At 55.2% G+C, this 16,014-nt stretch overlaps 1 protein-coding gene across 3 annotated transcripts in view; it reads left to right on the forward strand.

Moving 5' to 3' along the window:
• The window catches only part of MIDN (midnolin), a 31,803-nt gene extending 16,006 nt beyond the window's left edge, over positions 1-15,797 (forward strand). For all 3 annotated transcript variants that reach the window (XM_084614406.1, XM_084614407.1, XM_084614405.1), the window contains exons 5-8: positions 1,167-1,559; positions 2,914-3,046; positions 3,580-3,873; positions 14,018-15,797. In XM_084614406.1, the coding sequence (XP_084470532.1) occupies positions 1,167-1,559; positions 2,914-3,046; positions 3,580-3,873; positions 14,018-14,280 (1,083 nt within the window). In that variant the 3' untranslated portion in view covers positions 14,281-15,797. The remainder of the gene's footprint in view (positions 1-1,166; positions 1,560-2,913; positions 3,047-3,579; positions 3,874-14,017) is intronic.
• Positions 15,798-16,014: the final 217 nt, after the last annotated feature.

Consider the following 16,014-nt stretch of genomic DNA (forward strand, 5'->3'; position numbering starts at 1 on the left):
GTGCCTGTGTCACTGGGGTGGGGGTGGGCAGAAAGCGTCCACAGTAAGAGCCATGAAGAGTATGTCAGAGGGTGGATTCCAGCCCCCGCTGCTGGACCTTGTCCCGCTTCCCCCCACCCGGCTCTGGTTAATCTCCTCCTGTGCACTGCGGGGAGCGGCTGTGTGGGCAGGTTTATCACTAGGGTGGGGTGGCGACCCTCCCCTGTTTTTTTTTTTGTAAAAACCACCTCCGTCAGTTGCTCCCCTGGCACCACGGGTCACGCAAGGATGAGATGTGGTAGGCGAGTCCTGAGGGTTCTGAGCTTTAACCCATCAGGGTTCCCTCCCACCCCCTGCACCCCTCTGCCTGGTGTCCTACTGGAGTTCCGGGGATCTGGGAGGACCTTACAGCTAGAAACTCCTAAGGAGCAAGGGGGTCCCTCTTCTATAAGGCCTGGCTTCTCAGTTGTAGCCCCGACGTGGCCCCTGCCTATCCAAGGCAGCTGCCCCCACCCTGCTGGGCTCTTGGCACGCTCCCCCTTTCCTGCTTCTGCTCAGTCAGCAGTCGTGGGAGCTCTCCGGGTGCTGATGCCCATGTCGCTCTGGGATGGCTGCAGGCTCCTTCCGGGTTCATTGCCCTGCTGCAGGGAACGCAGCCCTTCTGTATGTGGGCTGGGAGAAGACAGTGTGGGCATGGGGGGTGAGATCATGGTGGGGGAAGAGTGGGATACAGACTGGGGGTGTGTGTGGGGGGGGAAGGGGGTGGTTAATGGCTTCTGGGCCAAGTACCTACCCCAGAAGCACAAATCCAGCTCCCTACCCCTAAATGATCAAAGCAACCTTTCATATCCTACCCCCCCCGTCCATCGTCCCCCCCCCAGTCCTGTGATCAGTCTACTCAGGGGAAGCCCATGGGTGCCCCCCTCTAGGACTCCTGTTCCTTCACTGAATCGGGGGGCCAGAGGGGCACAGCTGGGCAATGGAGAGAAGGCAGCGCCACTTGGCAAAGTCAAAGCAACCCCGAGCTGTCCTGTCCTGTTTCTCGCCCCCATATCTTGGAACCGGTTGCACCGGGGACCGTTCTGCTGCCCCTTTGCAGTGGGTCGGACTCTGCTGGTGCCCCCACCTCACCCAAAGCTGCTGCACCGCGATTGAGACTGTGACCCTAACTCCTCTCCTCTGCTCAGGTCAATGACTTCCTGTCAGGAAGGTCCCCCCTGACGCTAGCCCTGCGGGTCGGCGACCACATGATGTTCGTGCAGCTCCAGCTGGCGGCTCAGCAGAGCGGAGGGCAGCTCCAGCATCGGCACGTCATCGCCAGCCGGGGGGAGCCCGGGGCAGCGGCCGGCCCCACCCCCCAGTGCAGGACGCTTCATGGAGGGAGCAGCTCCAACTTCGCCCGCATCCCAGTGGTGCCCACCTGCCAGCAGAGCCCCGCCCCCAGCCCCGCCCCCTCGGCACAGGCCACGCCCATGTACTGTAACGCCGCCCACCCGGCCCCTGTCACAGCCGGGATGTTCCGGTCACACGGGGCCAGCACGCAAACAGTTAACAGCAGCGTCGTCTCCTCCTGCTCAGAGGTGAGTCTGGCTTTAAAAAATAAATCAGGTGGGGAGAGAAAAGGAGGGAGCTGGGCCTCCAGACTCCTGGGTTCTAGTCCTGGGTCTGGAAGGTGTCTTTTCTTTAGTGGTTAGAACAAGAACCTGTCTATTTCCACTCCTGCCACTGACCGGTCACAGCCCAACGCTGTGCCTCAGTTTCCCCATCTATAAAACGAGGGTGTTGTGAGGCCTTGTTACATTTTTCCAAATGCTGTGAGATCCTGAGGCAAATGGTGCCAGAAAAAGGCATAGTATTCTCTTTTTATTGCAAAGCGTAAGGCAAAGGTCTCCTGCTTTAGATTTTGGTAGGGGGTGTCGAGGGAGAGCGTTTCCCTGTGTGAGAGACGCTCTCCAGTCTGGTCTGTGTACTGCCTCTTGTGCTTTGACTGCAAAATGCTTATAATCCAAGGAAAACCCCAGCCTGCCATGGGAGGAAATATCCAGCAGCCCTCAGGTCTCAAAGTAGGATCACTGCTTATCAGACTCATCATAATCCTTGACTGGCATCTTTCATTGCCAAGCACTTCCCAAAGGCAGGCAGCCACATTATCACCATTTCACAGGTGGGTAAACTGAGGCACAGATAAGGGAAAGCAACTTACTCAAGGTTTTGCAGCAGAGCCGGGAGTAGATCCCAGGTCTTCTCGTGCCCTAACCACTAGACCATGCTCCCTTCCAAGTGAGTAGGTGTCTTGGCCCAAATGGGTTCATGGGTCTTGGAGGCTCAAGACCCAAACGTAAGGCAGGTGTTAGCAATGAAGATGCCCTCTAAATCCTTTTTCTTCACTGTGAATGGTTTTGAACGGGGCTTGGCCAATGGCAGGTTTGAAACCTGGCTGATTTCTGGTATTGCTTTTGGAAGTGCCCTGTGACTGCATGGCCTAGTTGATATAGCATTGGACTGGCATGCAGAAGATCTGGGTTCTGTTCCTGGCTCTGCCACTGCTGGGTGAGCAAGTTGCTTCAGTGCCCTGTACCTCAGTTTCCCCATCTGTAAAATGGGGATAATGATGCTGCCCTCCTTTGTAAAGTGCTTTGAGATCTGTGGGTGACAAGCACTAGTTAAGATCGAGGGACAATGATGATTATGGGATCGCCCTGCGTGGGTGTGGGTACTGCCTTGTCCCAAAGGGTTGAGGGAAACCTCACGCCTTATGCTGGCCAAGGAAATAAGATTGCAACTTTGGAGTTTGGATGTGGGACTTTTTCCCCCAGCCACCCGTCAACCTAGGGTCTGCCCCTGTGGCTGCAGGTTAGTGGGAGCCTTCAGGTCCATTAGTGTCTGTTTGCTTCTAATGGCTAATAAGCGTCTCTCTTTCCTGCCACTTGCCAGGTGGACTGTAGCACCCGGAGTAACAATTCTGCCAGCAGCAACCCAGCCCCAACAAGCCGATCCCGCAAGCCTGGCGCAGTCATAGAGAGCTTCGTTAACCACGCTCCTGGGGTCTTCTCAGGGACCTTCTCCGGTACGTTGAGAGCCCAGGGGACTGTGGGCTCAATTCTCCTCTCACCAGTTCCGGTGCGATGCCATTGGCAAGCACCGGTGTGTGTGGCTGGGGAATTGGAGACTGTCTTTTTTTCATGCTGCTTGTGCAGAACAATGGGGAGGGGAGAACCAGGGCTGGACCAAGGCCCAGGTTGGTTGGCGTGGTAACCAGAAGCTGTTGCCAAGTGAGGGCAACTTTTGGTGGCTAATGAGAGCTGAGTTTGATGCGTCTCTTCCTACCTCAGCATCCTGCCTGGGATGGGGGCTCGTGCCAGCTTTGGCTGCCAGCCTTCCTGGGAGATTCAGTGCATTGACCCCCTCGACCCAGGGCCCTGCACTGTGACCTGCCCCAGAACACAAAGATGCTTATGGGGAGCCACTGAGGGGTGGGACAGAGTGTGCCAAGGGTAGGGCTCAGCTACTGCCCCCCAAGCATCCCCTACAGGCAGCCTGGCATGACGCATCCCCCCTGACCCTTTTCCTCCCCCTCCCCCTGACTCTTCTCCCCTGCAGGCACTTTGCACCCCAACTGCCAGGACAGCAGCGGGCGGCCCCGGCGTGATATCGGCACCATCCTTCAGATCCTCAATGACCTCCTGAGCGCCACGCGGCACTACCAGGGCATGCCTCAGTCCCTGACGCAGCTGCGGTGCCAGACGCAGTGCGCCCCCTCCTCGCCCCCGCCCTCCCCGGACCCCGCCAGCAAAACTACCTCAGAGAAACTGACGTCCGCGACCGCCATGGCCTCGCAGCCCCTGCACTCCGTGGTCCAGTGCCAGAGCCAAATCAGGATGTGCAAGCCCAGTGGTGAGTCCCGCCCCGTGACCCCCGCATGTGGCCCTGTGGCTGTTTGCTTGTCCCTGTTGGCTGAGCTATGGCTTTGCCGCTTGCCGCAGGCCTCGTTGTTGGGGAAGCTGTGACATGTCCATGGCAACTAGGCTGGACCAGGCCCACCACGGGCCCAAGACAGGTGTGATGCTGAGAGTGCTGGCTGGGTCCTGGCACCCCATTGATTTCAGTGGTGTGTGGACAGAGGCGCAGCTGAGTGAAAGTTAAAGGCCATCAGAGGCAGGAGGATGGTTCTGCTGATCATCTTAGTGCGGCGCTCAGAAGGAGGAGTGGGGGGGGGGCTTTTGCATTTCTTTCTCCCCAGGCCTAGGTTCTTGATGGGCTGCAGGGCCCCTGCTGACGACAGAGGAAGTGTGGGTGATGGGGTGGGAAGGAAGGAGGCTGGGTCCCTAGCTGGGATTTGCTTGCTCCGATTCACTTCCTCTGTGTATCCGGTTCCGTCTGCCTCTTTGTTCTGTAACTGTCCTGATGGGGCTTCCAGCCAACTGGCGGGGAAGGGGGGGCAGCGAAGGGGGAGGGTGAAAAGCCGAGTGTTCCCAAGTACCACGATTTGCCCTTCGCCGAAAGAAGGCCGAGAGATTGAGCCTGGTTCTGGGTGAAACCCCAGCACTTCTAGCCAAGGGTTAACTCCCCTGGTAGAGCTGCCTGTGCTCAGACTCCACCCTCTGCTGCAGAGTAAAGAGCCTGTTTGTTTGCTTATTTATTTATTTTAATGACTGGCCCTTTGCCATCTTGTTCCAAAAGCCTCTTCGCATAGGACCCCCCCAGTGTCTGTAAAGACTGCAGAAGGCTTAACAGCAGAATAATTAAACCAATGGAGGCTGTTGATTGTCTTGGGGGGGCTGGGTGTGTGATAGGGCGCTCTGTTTACACCGTGTGCTAGGCACAATAGCCCACATGCTCAAAGGTGTTTAGGGTCCTAATTCCTTGATTTCAATGGAAGCTAGGGGCCAAAATACCAGTGAGGGTCTGGCCCTATAGAAATGGAAGGTCCCTGCCCTGACGATCTTACAATGCTATTATCTTTAGGTCCTCTGCTTGTGATTTGCCTATTAAAATGTACTGTCATGCCTATGCTTTCTTGGCTACATACTGATTTGGAGTGATGCAGAATCGCCCCATTGGAGGGACCCAGTATCAATGCTCTCACCCTCCAGTGGGCAAGCTGGGGGCTATGCATTTAATGTGCAAGTTTCTCTCCTCTTTTAAAAAAAAAAAAAAAAAAAAAAAGAAAAGAAAAGAAAAATCTCTTTGCCCCCAATTTGCATCTCATCCATGCAGTTAAGGCGTGCAAGGCGCTCAGTGATTCCCTGAGGAATTTGCAAACCTATTACCTGTTTCTTATCTGTGTGTTTACCTTTCCCCTTCAACCCTAGTAGGGGGTGTGTGTGCCCCAGTGAGTTAATGTAGAAAACCACAGGGCTTGTGTTAACCCATTCAATGGGCAGGGGCTATAGTTGGCTGATTACTCAAATGGGGTTCTAAAAGCTGCCAAATAATGTCACCGAAAGAAGAGACTGTCAATTTTGCTTCCTGTTTGGTGAATTGGACTCAGGGGGATGGGGAAACTAGTCCTGGCATTGAAAATAAAATAAAATTTTAAAACCTAAGACTTAAAATGAAGAGCCAAGATTTTCACTGGTGAATTTTGGGACTCCAACATGGTCTGATCTTCAAAAAGTACCCTTTGCAAATCAGGCCCCTCTGTTATACTACCTAGCACTTTTAATCCGTAGATCTCAGAGTGCCTTACAAAGGATGTCGGTTTTATGATCTCCCCCTACCCTTCAGAGATGGGGAAACTGAGGCCCAGAGTCTTGCCCAAGGTTACCCAGCAGGGCCATGGCAGAGCTGGGAATAGAATCCAGGTCTCCTGAGTCCCACTGTTGTGCCCTAGCCACTAGGTGTCCCCTGTCAGAAGGCGGGGGACACCCCAAAAATCTCTAGTTACTTGTGAGAATCTTGGCTAAGGATTGTGGAAGCTCTTCAAGGGCAGGGGCTGCGAACACCTGTGTGTGTGTGTGTACAGCACCCATTAAGGGGGGAGGGGTCCTAAGTCTGATCAGGTTAGCTGTGATATAAATAAGTTGGTGTTCATAGGTGTGACCTTGAGGCTTGGTGGCATGGTTCTGAAGGAACACGTGCGTGTCCCATTGTAGGTCTCCAACACTGTTTGGCACAGTTGGTGACATTGAGGACTGTTCCGTATACAGGGGGCACTTAATGCCTTTGGGAAACTTTTGCCCCACTTACTCAGATGTTTAAAATGGGGGAACCAAGCGCTGGCCCCGGTTGTGGCCGCTGGCTGAACTCTTCTCAGAATTATCTGGCCGTTTTTTTTTATGTTCTATATGTTTGTTGAACCGTGTTCTGTGCCGGCGTTGTGACTCCATTCGGATTGGTGGCATTACCAATGGGTAACTTGGCCTGGGGTGTGCATGCGTGGGTTTTGGAGGACTCCTGGAATGGGGGTGACTCTGCGCCCCCCCAGCAATTCTTGGTGCAGAAAGATTTTTATCCCTTCCTCTGATCTCATTCAGCAAGCCACCATCTCCTCCCACTTCCTTCTTTCCCTCCAATCTCTCCTGTCTGTCCCCTGCTGCTCTCGCCTCTGTTCCGGCTACAATGCAGCCACACACGCACACCCCCTTCTCCACTTGCCGTCTAAATCCAGGGCGAGACAAAGGGCCCCATTCAGAGCCAGGGAGGCTGGTTGGGGAGGGGTGGGGAAGAAAGCACTTGGCCTCTGGTTTGGCATTTTTGGCCTGGCCCTGAGGAAGCTGTAGGCTGGGGACATGCTGCAGAAATAGAAGTCGGGGGGAGAGTTTGTGTGTGGGGTCAACACAAAACAATCCTGCTTTTTCTTCCTGGCAGACTTGAAAATATACTTCCCACCCCTCGCCCTGGGCCCTTTCCCAGCTGGGGGCAGAGCCCTCTGTCTGGGCGCCAAGCTTTGGGGTGCTTCTAGGTGGACTCCAGCCAGACATCTGCCTGGATAGGACTTCGCATCTGCCCTCGATTACGCAGGATCCTAGAAGTCAGACGTGTGCCCCCAGCCCCAATCCAGTTTGCCACCTCTGCAGAAGTTCATGAGCCTTGCAGCTGTCGCAGACAAGCCATTGGCATAGTCTGTCCAGGCACCTGCGTGGAGGCAGTGGGGTCTAGTGATCAGAGCACAGGGTTGGGAGTCAGGACTCTTGAGTTCTATCCCCAGCTCCGGGAGTGGAATAGGGTCCAGTGGTTAGAGCAGGAGACTGGGAGTCAGGACTCCTGGATTCCATTCCGAGCTGCGCTGATGGCTCACAATGGCCAAGAGGCTCGCCCTCTCTGTGCCTCGGTTTCCCCCCAGTGTGGGACCGTTTCCTGACATCACACATGGGTGGGGGTGGGGTGGCTCCTGCGGCCAAACCCATGCGCTGCCAGCCAAGGGCTTTGAGGTCCCTCCAAGGGCAGAGCGTCGGTAAGAGGCTGTGTATGCGGCTGGTAAGGCAGGGCCCTGTCTCTACCCCGCCCACCCGTTCCCATGGCAGGGCTCGGCTGGGGTATGCGTGTAGGAGGCCTCCACTTATCTGCAGGGAGCAGCTCTTTATCCACCTTGAGCTTTGGGCCCTGTGCCGCCCCCTCCCATCCCCAGAAAGTTAATTTCTTTCCTTCCCGCCCCCTCCTTGTTCTTCCTTTCATGACGCCGGAGCCGCCGAACAGGGCTTAGCAGGATTCTTGCGCCCGGGGACGTCACCGGCATGTGAGACGGGCAGCTGCCCTCCCTCATAGGGAAGTGTCTCTTGGCAGGGGAGAGAGAAATGAGACGTGGCAACCAACCAGCTTCCGAGCTGCCCAGATGCTGGCGGCTGCTTGCCCTGGGGCCGGGGCAGGATTCGGGGTCTCTCTCTGCCTGTGGGGACCTGAGGGGTGCGGGGGGGGTGTCGTCCTCAGATGAGCTCCCTCCATCTCTCTCCATTCTCCTTTCCTTTCCCCTCCATCCTGCCTTCCCAAGCTCACTGCTGCAGGCTGCCTAGCAAACCCCAGCCTCTGGCTTCAGCCCTTCCTACGTTCTCCTTTTCCGCCATCCCCGGGGAGGCCTCTCTGGGTGAGCTCCCCTCCTCCACTCGGAGCAATGCTGCTTCCTCCCCCCTGCAGCCCCTCTCAAAGTCCTTTCAAGCTCCCCTTGCTGGGATCGACCCCCCAGAGCAGCCTGGGGCCGGGGGGGAAGCTGCATTCCATCCACCCCAGCTTCCCCGCTCTGTTTGTTCACTTGGCTCCGGCGCAGGGAGGTGGGCGCTGCAGAAAAGAAACTGAGGGGGAGGGAGAGAGAGAGAAGAAGAAGAAGAAGAAAAAGAAGGGGGTAAGGCGGTGGGGGGGAGAGGCAACAACAAAGGCCCTGCTCCAGGGGCTGGAGATGTGCTGAGCCCTGCAGGAAGCCGACTCCAGCTGCCCCCCCCTCCCACCCCGTTCCTAGGGTTTGGGAGGGGTCATGGACCTTTCACTGATTGGTTTTGAAATAACATTGCACACCTTGCTTCCAGCCTCTTCCCATGCCCCCCCGATCGGTGCTGCTTAAACTCTGCGTGTGATTGTGGGGGGGTGGGAACCCAACTCCTCCCCCCACCCCATTTAATTCACCCTCCATCGGTACCCAAGGGTGGAGGAAGCTTTTGTAAAGCTATTGACTCTGGGACCCCCTTTAAGCCCACGCACACACATTGCAAAGCCCCATGAATGGTTAGAGTAGGAAATGGCTGGTTCTCTGCTGGAGATGATCTGTGTTGGGGGGGACAGGCGGGGGCTGTGGGAACAGCCCTCTCTCCTCTTCCCAGTAGGGGTTTGAAACTGGGGCAGGAGGGGGTGCTGGGTGGAAGGGAGGGGCTCGGCGGATAGGGTGTGTCTGAGACGCACTCGCTCAGGCGTGGAAGGTAGCGTCTCTCCTCCCGCTCCCCCCCCAGCAGTCGCTCCCCTTTGTACACCTGCACTGCTCGAAGCAGGAAGGGAGCCGGGACTCCTGGCCGCCCCGAGGTTCCTTCTCTGCAACAATTTGCTTAAAGAAAAGAACTGAAACTGGAAGTCACTCGCGTTTCTGAAGCCCAGGCGGGGGCCGCATAGTGGTGTGCCGTGCAAATGTGATTCTTTGCGTCCATCCCCCCCTCCCGCCCACTGGGTCTTTGCCTCTCAGCCAATGCAAACAAGAGCTCGCTGGGGCCCGAACGTCGCGTGCAAGCGCTCCCAGAGAGCCTGAGCGAGGCCCGGTGGGATGGGAACTAGGCCACGGCAGCCATCTTGAAACATGGCTGCTGCTGGAGGACTCGGGGCTGCCCAGTCTCTCGTTTTCTCTCCCCCGCCCCCCCTTCCCCAGCTGCTTTTGCACTGTCCTTGCTGGTGAAAAGATACAGTAGGGTGGGTTCTTTCTCGCTGGGGCCCATGGCGCCTGCGTGCTGCACGGCCACCCAGCCATCTTGCGGCTGCTTTTCACGTCACGTGGCTGGGAGCACGGCCGGGTCCCATTCTGCGTGCTCGGCCCTCAACCGGCCCAACCCCGGTGGCTCCTCTTGGCACCACCTTGCCCGGGAAGCGGGACAGAGCCGGGGCTCGCCAGCAGGGAGGGCTAAGGAGCAGGGTGGCGGACATTAAGGGGGCCCCTCGGGGTTGGCTGGGTTTTCTGTGTCTCAGAGGTGGCAGTGCTACTCTGAGGCTGAGCTGGTTTCCAAGGACCTGTCCACTCTATAGAAATGCTGGCATCCGCGTGGGTCTGCATGCAACTGAGGGACAGTGGTCCCATCTACGCCACAAGGTGAAATAGTGTTTGACCAGCAAAAAAAAAGGGGGGGAGGGATGGGGCAGATTTAACATGTAGTCACCCGTTCGTCCTGCTCCCGATGTAGCAACTTCTTCCAGGATGGACAAGGGTTATATAGGGTTTTATAGGGCTATATGGACTTTATAGCCCAGTCTGAAATGGGCTATAAAGCCTGGTAGCTGCATCATGGCCTAGGACCCTTTTAACTGGGCTTCTCCAGAGCCTGCTCAGCCCCAGTGCAGGATCTGGCACAGGTTCTGGCATGGGTGTGAAACTCTAGCGTGTGAGAGAGGGGAGACAGATGCTCCACCTCCTCCACCCTGGGGGTTTAATAACAAGGTTCATAGACGCCCTCACCCTGCAAATCCCTTCTGCCCTGTGTTAGAACCTGGCTCAGACATGTTTGCAGCTGACATATCTGTGGGTAGGGGCTGGAGGGAGTGGGGGCAGCTCTCCATTTCTCTCTGAGCAATCACCCCAGCCCCGGTGACCCCTAGCCACGTACTCTGCTGTCCCGAGCTCCTGGGAACAGTAGCGTTGCTGTGTGAGGACGGATCTGGCCCAGACTGTCTCTTTGCATTGCTGGCTGCAGGGGAAGTCGCTCAGAGAGCTCTCACGGAGGGAAGGGGCGAGGGGGGGAGGGCAGGGGCACAAACCAACACTGTTGCTTGTGTTTAGCCGGCTACCCACAGCGCCTGCTGGCTCGCACGCCAGACAAACAGGGCTAGTATCTCTGCAGGGATTTTTTTCCTCCCTTTCCCCCTAGAGGGGATCCTAAATATTTAAGGCTTGTGCATGCCGAGCATGCCTTTCCGCCCACTGATGCAGCCATGGACGGCAAGGGGGCCTGAGGCATCAGTAGCATTTGGAGAGGGTCTCTGCGGGGGGGCGCTGAGGGGATCTCTGGTGGGAGGGCTCTGGCAAGAGCTGCCGCCAGTGGGCAGTTTAGCTGTAGCTACAGGGGAGAGGGTTTGGTGTGGCTGTAGCTGAGGGGAACTGATTTCAGGGCCCCCTTCCCCATCTGCCACGGGGCTCTCTTGCATAGCTATCTCCCTGTGCACCGCTGGTTCTTAGCCGAGCTGCTATCAGGACCATGCAACAGAAAACAGCTGGGGGGGCCAAGTGGGATGGATCACACCTGGGGACCCCCCTCCCCAGAAACCTGAGCAGGTGTGTGCTTTGGATCTGGGGTTTGGGGTGGATGACTTGCGATCGGACATGCCATGGGTCCGGGAGAGCCTCGTTGTGTCTGGGTAATGCCTAACACCACGGGACTGGGGCCTCTGGCCCTCCCCCAATACAGATAAGGAATATTAACTCTCTGGAGCCTCTAGGTTCTCGCCAGGCCCCGACAATCCAGTCTTGGAGCCCCTCACCAGTATGTCCAGCCTTCTCCTCCTAGCCACATCCCTCCCCCTAGAGCTGGAAGAGTGCTACCCCTGCTTCATAGATTGGGGGGAAACCAAGGCACAGAGACCAGGGAGAACTGATTCCCCTCCTTGTAATGGGGGAAACAGGGAACCCATATTTTCTGTGCCTCGGTTCTGTCCGGCCCGTTTTCCTGCCCCCATGCGCACACACAATGACCGTCCTTGTCTGCTCGCAGCCCGTGTGGTTCGGGGCCTCGTCGGTTCTAGTTCCCTGTCTGCCAGGCTGCAGAACCGATCTGCTGTAATCCCATCTCTGTCTCTCGCCACCCCACCTAGTGCCACATGCGCCCTCCCCTCCCCCGGCGCTGGGGGGAGAGAGAGCCGCTTTCACGGCCAAGTTTATTATTGAGTGGGATCCTCTTTTCCTCTTTCTCCGGCACTGAAGCCCATATCTATAAATGTGCAATTGTTCATCCTCCCACTCGCTGCTAAAGCAAGCGGGGCGCTCGCTCTCTGGCGCGCCCTCTCCCCGGCGCTCAGAGGAGTGGGTGGGAAGCAGCCAGTGGCTTCTGTTCCACTCAGTAAGGGGGAGCCCCCCCACATTAAAATGCCCAGCAAACCTACCTCTGCCCCGGCACAATCTCTCCCTTTGCAGGAAGAGCACCTGAGCAGCGTCCCTGCCCACTCCTTCCAACCCCTTCCTCCCCGGAAGCAGAGCTGCTCCATGCTCTCTGTGGCCTCCATACCACCCTTTTCGGGCTCTTCCACTGGGGGGCCTTCTCCGGTGTGGGTGGCACTGGCCGTAGCGCCCCCCACCCCACCCCGGAAGCTGTTTTGAGGCGGGATCCAGCCTGGGGGAAGGAGGGGGTCTTAATAGCCCCCTCCCCGCTCTGCTGAGGCCAGGCTGTGGATCCAGGCTCTTCCCCACTGCTGTGCGGTCTCCTGTCTGTCCGCCTCTTGGAGGCCCGGGATAGCGGCATTTTGGGGGGCTGAAGCAGAGATGGGGGGGGGGCTGGTACGGCCAGAACTAGGGATCAAACTGGGTGCTCTTTGCGTGGGTCACCGGGAAGAGGGGGAATGCTGGGAGCTGGAAGGGCCTGTACAAAATGGTTCTCCTTTCCCAGCTGTCCGTCGTCCCCCCCCCCCCGTCCTCCTAGACACACCATGCTCTATTTATCCTTGGGTATAGGAAGGAAGAAGGTGTGTGTATGGGAGGGGGTATGTTTCCTCTCCCAACCCCCTGCTGTTTCCATGGCGATAAAACAAACATGACACTGCTTGTGAATTGGGGAGATTTGTGTTGATTTTGGGACATGTCTGGGAATGAAGCTTTCTGGCCTGTACTCCGGGAGGGGTAAATAATTCTTTGGGGGGGGGTAGGGACTGAAAGGAGTGGGGGAGTTCAGAGGAACTCAGTTAGGAGTGGGGCAGCTAGCAAGCATTCGGCGCTGGGGCGGGATCACTCCTGATGGCCAGACAGGGGAGTCCTCGGTGCATGGCCTCCGACCGCATGGCAGTTCAGCCGGAGTTTCTGATCACAGCTGCTGCCCTAAGCCGTCTCAGTTCCTGGTCCAGCTTCTCCCTCTCCTTTGGGATCCTGCTGGTAGGAAAGGTGCTAGAATTTGAACTTTCCTTAGACTGCCAGAGGTGGTGGGATCCAGGGAGTAGAACAGGGGGCCTGGGAGCCAGGATTCCTGGGTTCTATTCCCAGCCCTGGGAGAGGAATGGCGTCCAGTGGTTGTAGCAAGGAGCTGGGACTCAGGACTCCTCGGTTCTAGTCCCAGTTCTGCCGCTGACCTGCCAGATGACCTTGTAACACTTTTTAAAAGGCCTATTGGATCAAAAAAGGCAACATTGTTCCCTCTAGCATGTCTTTTTAGTGCTCTCCCAGGTCTAGTATTTAAATTGTTCCTGCTCCTCGCCTCAGTTTCCCCATCTGTGGATAAGGGGATAATTCTCGCCTACTGGTTCACGCAGTGCTTGTAGATCCTTTGTTGAATGGTGCTCTCGAACTGGGATGCTTGATTGTCATGAGGTGTTTTTCACTCCCACCTCTGCCATTTGGGCAATTCTCCTCCGCAGGTATTTTCAAAGGGGCGGAAGGGCGGTAGTTACATAAGAGCGGTCACACTGGGTCAGACCAAAGGTCAGTCTAGCCCAGTGTCCTGTCTTCTGACAGTGGCCAATGCCAGCTGCCCCAGAGGGAATGAACAGAACAGGGAATCATCAAGTGATCCATCCCCTGTCGCCCATTTCCAGCTTCTGACACACACAGGCTAGGGACACCATCCTTGTCCACCCTGGCTAATAGCCATTGATGGACCTGTCCTCCATGAACTTATCTAGCTCCTTTTTGAAACCTGTTACAGTCTTCGCCATCACAACATCCTCTGGCAAGGAGTTCCACAGGTTGACTGCGTTGTGTGAAGAAACACTTCCTTTTGTTTGTTTGTTTGTTTTTAGAATCTGCTGCCTGTTAATTTCATTTGGTGACCCCTAGTTCTCGTGTTATGAGAAGGAGTAAATAATGTTTCTTTATGCACTTTCTTCACACCAGTCATGATTTTATAGATCTCTATCCTATCCCCCCCAGTCGTCTCTTTTCCAAGCTGAAAAGTTCCAGTCTCATTAATCTCTCCTCATACAGAAGCTGTTCCAGACCCCTATTCATTGAATCCATCCCCTTTATGCATTTGAGGAGCTGATGCATGCATAAATCCCACTGAAACTGGGGTGGGTACTTCCGCATCTGCCTTCCTCATCTGTAAAATGGGGATAATAATCTATTGAGCTAGCAAGGGAGATCCCCCGCCCTGATGGCTTTGCAATGTGCTGTACAGCGCTGATCATGGTGGGAGCCCCTGGGAGCTGCGGTAACATAAGCAAGACTCCAAATGTGAACCCATAAAACTAACACATGCCCCCGATTGCTCTTTGGTGTCAGGTGACCGTCTGCGGCAGACCGAGAACCGCGCCACCCGCTGCAAGGTGGAGCGCCTGCAGCTGCTAATGCAGCAGAAGAGGCTGCGTCGGAAGGCACGGCGGGACGCCCGGGCCCCATACCACTGGCTGCCAAATCGCAAGTCCAGCCGGACCAACAGCAACAGCAGCGTGTCTAGCGAAGGCAGCCTGGACCTAGACTTCGAGGATTCAGTGTGGAAGCCTGAAGTCAAGGCAGACCTGAAATCCGAATTTGTTGTAGCATAGACACACACACACACCCCCACCCCGCCCCACCCCACCCCAGGCTGATATGAACGAACAGGGCCTGTGGTGGGACAGACCCCGCCGGGGAGAGCCAGGACTCTCGTCTCTTCAGTCCCATCGCTCGGATCTCCTCTGTATTCGCCGGATGCCTGGGGCAGACCTGGGTGACGTCTGTCGGAAAAGCGTGGAGGGGTTGCCCCACTTTTGATTTTTGTTCCTGGTTTATTTTTCAGAGGGAAGGGGATGGGATGAGGGTGGGGAAGGGAGCTCTCCCAGACGTATGATGCGGGGAGATGAAGCGCTGGAGTTTCAAGCTGGCGAACTGGATTTTGTTTTGTTCCCGTTTTGAATAATAAGTGGACTCTAACATGCCTGCCTTACACCGCCGCCGAACCAATAAAGCCAACGCACGAGAAACTGAACGGAGTCCGTCTGACGAATCAACAGGCTCCAGACTTCCTACGTTTTCGCAGAGCGGAGTGCTTGCTCGTCGGATGGGAGAGGGGAACTGTGGTTTATCAAAGCTGCTCATTTCGCTGTGAAAGACCCAAGCATGCACAGTACAAGCAAGCGCTCCCTGTAGGCTCGGAGCCTGGCGCTCGCTATATATATATATATATATATATTTGGGGGGGGGCGTGGAGAGGGCAGCTGTGCATGCTTGGGCCACATGGGATCCCAGAATTTGGGGGCTGTTTATTTTTCCTTCCCTCTTTATATGTAGCATTGCTCAGCTGTTGTTGGTTGTTTTTTTTTTTTTTTGTAATTTAATTTTTTTTTAAACCAATCCAACCCTGTCCCAACTCCACACAGTTAGGTTGCAGAACCCACATGCACTTTACAGGTCTCAGTTGTGAAGTAGTGCCGGGGCAGCTCTCCCCCGTCCCCCACCAGTAACAGCTTTGTGCTGGCTTTGGAGATCTCTGTTACGGACCCTCAGAGGAGATGCTGGGGGCATCCTCCCAGTTTGTTTATTCTCAACCCCCACCCCCTGCTTTGCATTGTAAATTACAATGCAATAGCTCTATCCTTCTTTTTTTTTAAAAAAAAAAATTATTTTGGTTGTTTGGGTTTTTTTGGTGTGTGTGTGGGTGTGTGTGTGTGTACTTAATTCTGACTCGTTGCAGCAGCAAAGGTGGCTTGCTTTATTTTCTATGGAAGAGGGAGGGTAAAATAAATAGATTTCCCCTCTGCTGTAGAGACCAACTTTTTAATTTCAGAAGGTTTTTTTTCCACCCAGCTGTTGGTTGTGTGTTTTTTTTAACTTAAAAAAGGAAAATTAAGAAAAAAAAATAAAATAAAATCCAGTACTTGGTAATGGCTGTTTGCAGGCCTTGGGGCTAATATTTATAGACATTAATAACTTGACTGAGCCAGTACTGACCTAGTGTTGCCTAGACTGTAGAAATCCTTTTTCCTGTCCATTTGTTTTTTTCTTCCTTCCCCGTCAGGAGATCTGTGCAAATAGAAAACCCCACGTGATGTGTTTTTTGTCTGTAAAAGTCTTTTTTGTGTGTTTTGGGGGAGGGGTGGGAAAGAAGGGGGTGGGGGGTGGAGGGGAGAGATCAAATTTTCCATCTTACTTTTTTTTTTTTTTTTTTAAATTTGGGTGGTATGGATGCAAATAAACTTTAAAATAACATGAATGATCGCAGGGGGGAATCGGGAAAGAAAGTAGCAGTCCCTGTGGATTTTTCTGGGGTTTTTCCCTTTTTTTTGGTAGCATTAACTCAA

Source organism: Lepidochelys olivacea (genome assembly GCF_965140295.1).
Source record: "Lepidochelys olivacea isolate rLepOli2 genome assembly, chromosome: 25".
Taxonomy (NCBI): Eukaryota; Metazoa; Chordata; order Testudines; family Cheloniidae; genus Lepidochelys; species Lepidochelys olivacea.